This window comes from Trypanosoma equiperdum (assembly GCF_001457755.1).
Source record: "Trypanosoma equiperdum strain OVI genome assembly, contig: ctg_763, whole genome shotgun sequence".
NCBI classification, from domain to species: Eukaryota; Euglenozoa; class Kinetoplastea; order Trypanosomatida; family Trypanosomatidae; genus Trypanosoma; species Trypanosoma equiperdum.
Window position 1 is genome coordinate 97,752 of NW_027124713.1, and position 3,688 is coordinate 101,439.

The 3,688-nt window shown below is 47.0% G+C and overlaps 2 protein-coding genes across 2 annotated transcripts; both read left to right on the forward strand.

Moving 5' to 3' along the window:
* Positions 1–235: 235 nt before the first annotated feature.
* On the forward strand, positions 236–2,053 carry TEOVI_000355500 (Mini-chromosome maintenance complex-binding protein; the record flags this gene model as incomplete). The annotated part of the gene is made up of 1 exon (XM_067226444.1): positions 236–2,053. The coding sequence occupies one exon, from the start codon at positions 236–238 to the stop codon at positions 2,051–2,053; it is 1,818 nt and encodes a 605-aa protein (XP_067082545.1).
* A 452-nt stretch (positions 2,054–2,505) lies between these two features.
* TEOVI_000355600 (Adenine phosphoribosyltransferase, putative) lies at positions 2,506–3,213 on the forward strand (the record flags this gene model as incomplete). Its single annotated transcript, XM_067226445.1, has 1 exon — positions 2,506–3,213. The coding sequence occupies one exon, from the start codon at positions 2,506–2,508 to the stop codon at positions 3,211–3,213; it is 708 nt and encodes a 235-aa protein (XP_067082546.1).
* Positions 3,214–3,688: the final 475 nt, after the last annotated feature.

A 3,688-nucleotide genomic window follows, 5' to 3' on the forward strand; every position in this document is an offset into this window, starting at 1 on the left:
TGCGTGCCCCCCTTTTTTTTCACAGTTCTACTACTGGAAAGATGAGAGGATTTGGCGAAGCTCTTTTTCTTTTTTCATTTGCTTTCTGAAGAAGTGCAGAAGCTTCTCTCACTGATGCTGTTGTCCTTGTTTCCAATTACCGGTCCTTCTGTTTCTGCAACTTAAATTATTAAACCACTTTTTACGTTCTCCAATCATCTTCTACACAAACATCAACAATCATATGCGAAGAGTAATGGATCGTATATACAGCCAGCCGGGGATAAACGCGATTATCCGTGAGAAGGCTGCTGAGCTCGGTAGCGCTGCTGCGGCTCTGTCATACGTCCATAGACACCTCCGTGAGGCGCTTTCCAGTGCAGAAGTGGCTACGGCAGTTCACGATGTCTTTCCAATCGGTGCTTCGCAGGATTCCGTAGGGAAATTATGTCGGTGCCGCGGGATGATTCAGGAAGTGGACCCAAGTGTTGCGTTATACCGTGCTTCCCCCAATAATTTTTTGGGTGCAGAAACCACGGATGATGCTGTAATGCTGGAGGCCCTTCAGGTGTACGTTATTCCTGTCCCCGGTAACGCACACTTTTATGGCATCCAAGATCAACAACAAACGGGATATCAGCAAGCTCAGGGTGCCGCAACGTGCACTGAAGGTGGTGGCTTCCTTCCAGCGGATACTTCGGATTTAGGCCGCAACTCCGGTCTTGACCGTAAGCGACGCGAACGGACACCAATGGGAGATCAGACGCATCAGGGGGAGTGGAATAGTGAAGATCCCGACGTCGAGCGCGACCCAAAGCAAAGCCGTTATGAAGGGGATAAGTTGTTGGGTACACTACCAGCGCATTCAGCAGCGAATGTACCACTTCACCACCAGCTGAACCTTCCACATCCACCACTCTGCTGGACGCTTCATACAGCCTGTGTTGTAACCGTGATTTATGGCGGTAGTGCGGAGGAGGAGCCGCTGCGACTCAACGACGTGGTTGACTTCTTCGGTTTTATTGACGAACCATCCATTGTTGAGCATTCATGTGGTCCATATGCCGAGGTAGAGGACTTCGAAAACTTTGATGCATGGCACACCGAACAACTCCCTCCTGGTGTCCTCCCGCGAATGACATGTTTGTCGTGGCAGCGCGTCTACTGTCAACCTGACCGCCCACTGTGTCACTTCTACTTTGAGTCAAAACGCCCCCTTGTCTTACAGCATTTAAAAAACACTGTATGTAAGGGAGACTCCTTACTGGCCGAATACATCTTGCTACACCTCTGTGCGCGCGTTATCACTCAGGAGGGTGGAATGCCCGTTGGAGACTTACCACTCCGGGTTGAGGGCGACATTGTGAATCTTGATATGTGGTCAGCATACATGAGGGAAGTTGCACCTGTGGGCGAGGTCCTGTTGGATTTATCGAAACTGACTAGTTCGTCTCTGCGTGTCACATCGAGCCTGGACGAGAAAAGCAACATATTACGCGCTGGTGTTCTCCAGTTAGCGAATGGGACACATGTCACACTTGACAGTCGTGCTGTTGCCATTGCCAGCAGCGGTGTCCAGGATGCTATTTTCTCTGCAGTCCACAAGCAGGTGCTGCAGCTGGAATACCCTTATCAGAAACTTGAACTGCCGATTGATCTTAGTTTCCTCGTTCTTTCGACCACAAAGTTGACTGATGAGATTGGTTTTTTGCAATTGGCTGTTTCTGTGCGGTGGTTACCAGAGCTCACAACGGAGGCTGCAATTTCTAACGATATTAGCGTAGACGAAGTGAGAGACTACTTTGCGCAGGTGCGGCGGTTGCCCCGCAGATTCGAAAGGGAGGATGACATTTCGACAACTCAACTATCTGACAAGTTGTTGGCTTTCTCCCAGTCTGAGCCGCGTTGGAATAACCACGACTCATTCATACACAATAACTCTTTCGCTATGGCTGCTTCAATGATGCGTGCGTATGCAGCAAGTGTAGGACGCGAGGTAATTACCAACGAAAGCGTCGGTTTTGTTCTGGCTCTCGAAGGCCAGCGTGTAGCACGTTGTTATGATGAAACATAGTGGCTGCGGTGCTGGGTGGATCACAAAGCAAGTGTGTGCAGCATACCCAACATCCTTCTTCCCACCCGTTGGTTCTTCGTTTACCTACTCTGTTATAGTAGTAATAGATGCCGCTGTCTTGGTTAAGCACTTAACCTGTGACTCTCCCTGCTGGTTAGTGCTGTACTTCCTACACAAACATACCCGCCTCTAACTTGAATCGTTCTCTTTCAACTCGTTTTGCATTCTTTTCTCTTTCTCTCACTCTCTCTCACATTCATTTGCTGCATGCGCATATTATCCTGACTACTGATGCATACAATTTATATTGAAGAAGGTAAATAGAGCATATCAACAGTTTAAAAAAAAGGCCAAATAACGTAAAGTAACATATTACATTTTTTTTTGAAAGTGTCGTTGGATCTCGTGACAACAGAATAACACAGAAGGAAAAAGCACTTAACATTTTGGACATGTCACTTGTGGAGGTTTTGCCGAACTACTTCACTCTTTCGAAGGACTCACCCCTTCGGAAGAAGTTCGAAAAGGTGTACAAATGGTATTCACCAGCCTTTTCGCCTCACGATGTTCCGCGCTTTGCTGAGGTGGGGAATATCACCGAAAATCCTGAAGTGATGCGCGGCATTCGAGACTTCTTCGTTGACCGCTATAAAAATCTTCAGCAGCCCATCACCCACATTTTGGGGTTTGACTCTCGTGGTTTTCTGCTTGGACCAATGATTGCAGTGGAGCTGAACGTGCCTTTTGTACTGATAAGGAAGGCGAACAAAATCGCTGGTGTTATCATTAAGAGTGAACCTTACACGAAGGAATACGCCGCAGAATCAGAGGAGTGCATGACCGTTCGCTTCGGGAGCTTTGACAAGAATTCTCGCGTTGTTCTCATCGATGATGTGATTGCCACTGGTGGTACCATGCTTGCGGGAGTGCAACTTGTTGATGCATGTGGTGCCACTCTTGTGGAAGTGGCGGGTATTCTCGGCCTCACTTTCCTCAAAGGAACGCAACCCGCCCATACATTTGCGGGAGGTCGGTACAGTAATGTTCCATTTGTCACTCTTGTGGATGAAACTGTCCTTTCTGATGAAAACTGTGGCGATCCTCTTCATCACAAGGGATCCCGCATAATAAGCTGCGCCGAGGCAAAAAAATTGATTTAAGGAATATATTGGGCAGGTAACGCCCGTAACGGATCCTTAATGATGTTACAGGTATTATTTTTAATTTGGGTAACAGAAGAATATATATATATATATAAAAGAGAGATAATCGAGGCAGTGACATTATTTATATGTGTGATATCCAACAGCGTTGGTGGTCCACACGGAAAAAGACAGCGGAGAAGAATCAGTGAAAGGAAGAGACATGGCGTTGAGTGCTTTTTTTTTTCCTTCTTACGGGATGGGTATTTAAAAGGTGGTGCCTCATTTTTTGCGAGCAGTAGGCCTTGTTTTGTGTCAAGTGCAGCATTTAGCATATTAGTTTACACATGACTACGGGGCGTTCTGGGAATAAGAATTCTCCTCGGGTTGGCACACCTGTAAATTTATATGTCGTACCTCCCCTCTATTGGCGTATCAATTTTTTTTTCTCATTGCCTCCTGCATCCCTTCCCGCGTGTTCTTTTTTTTTTTT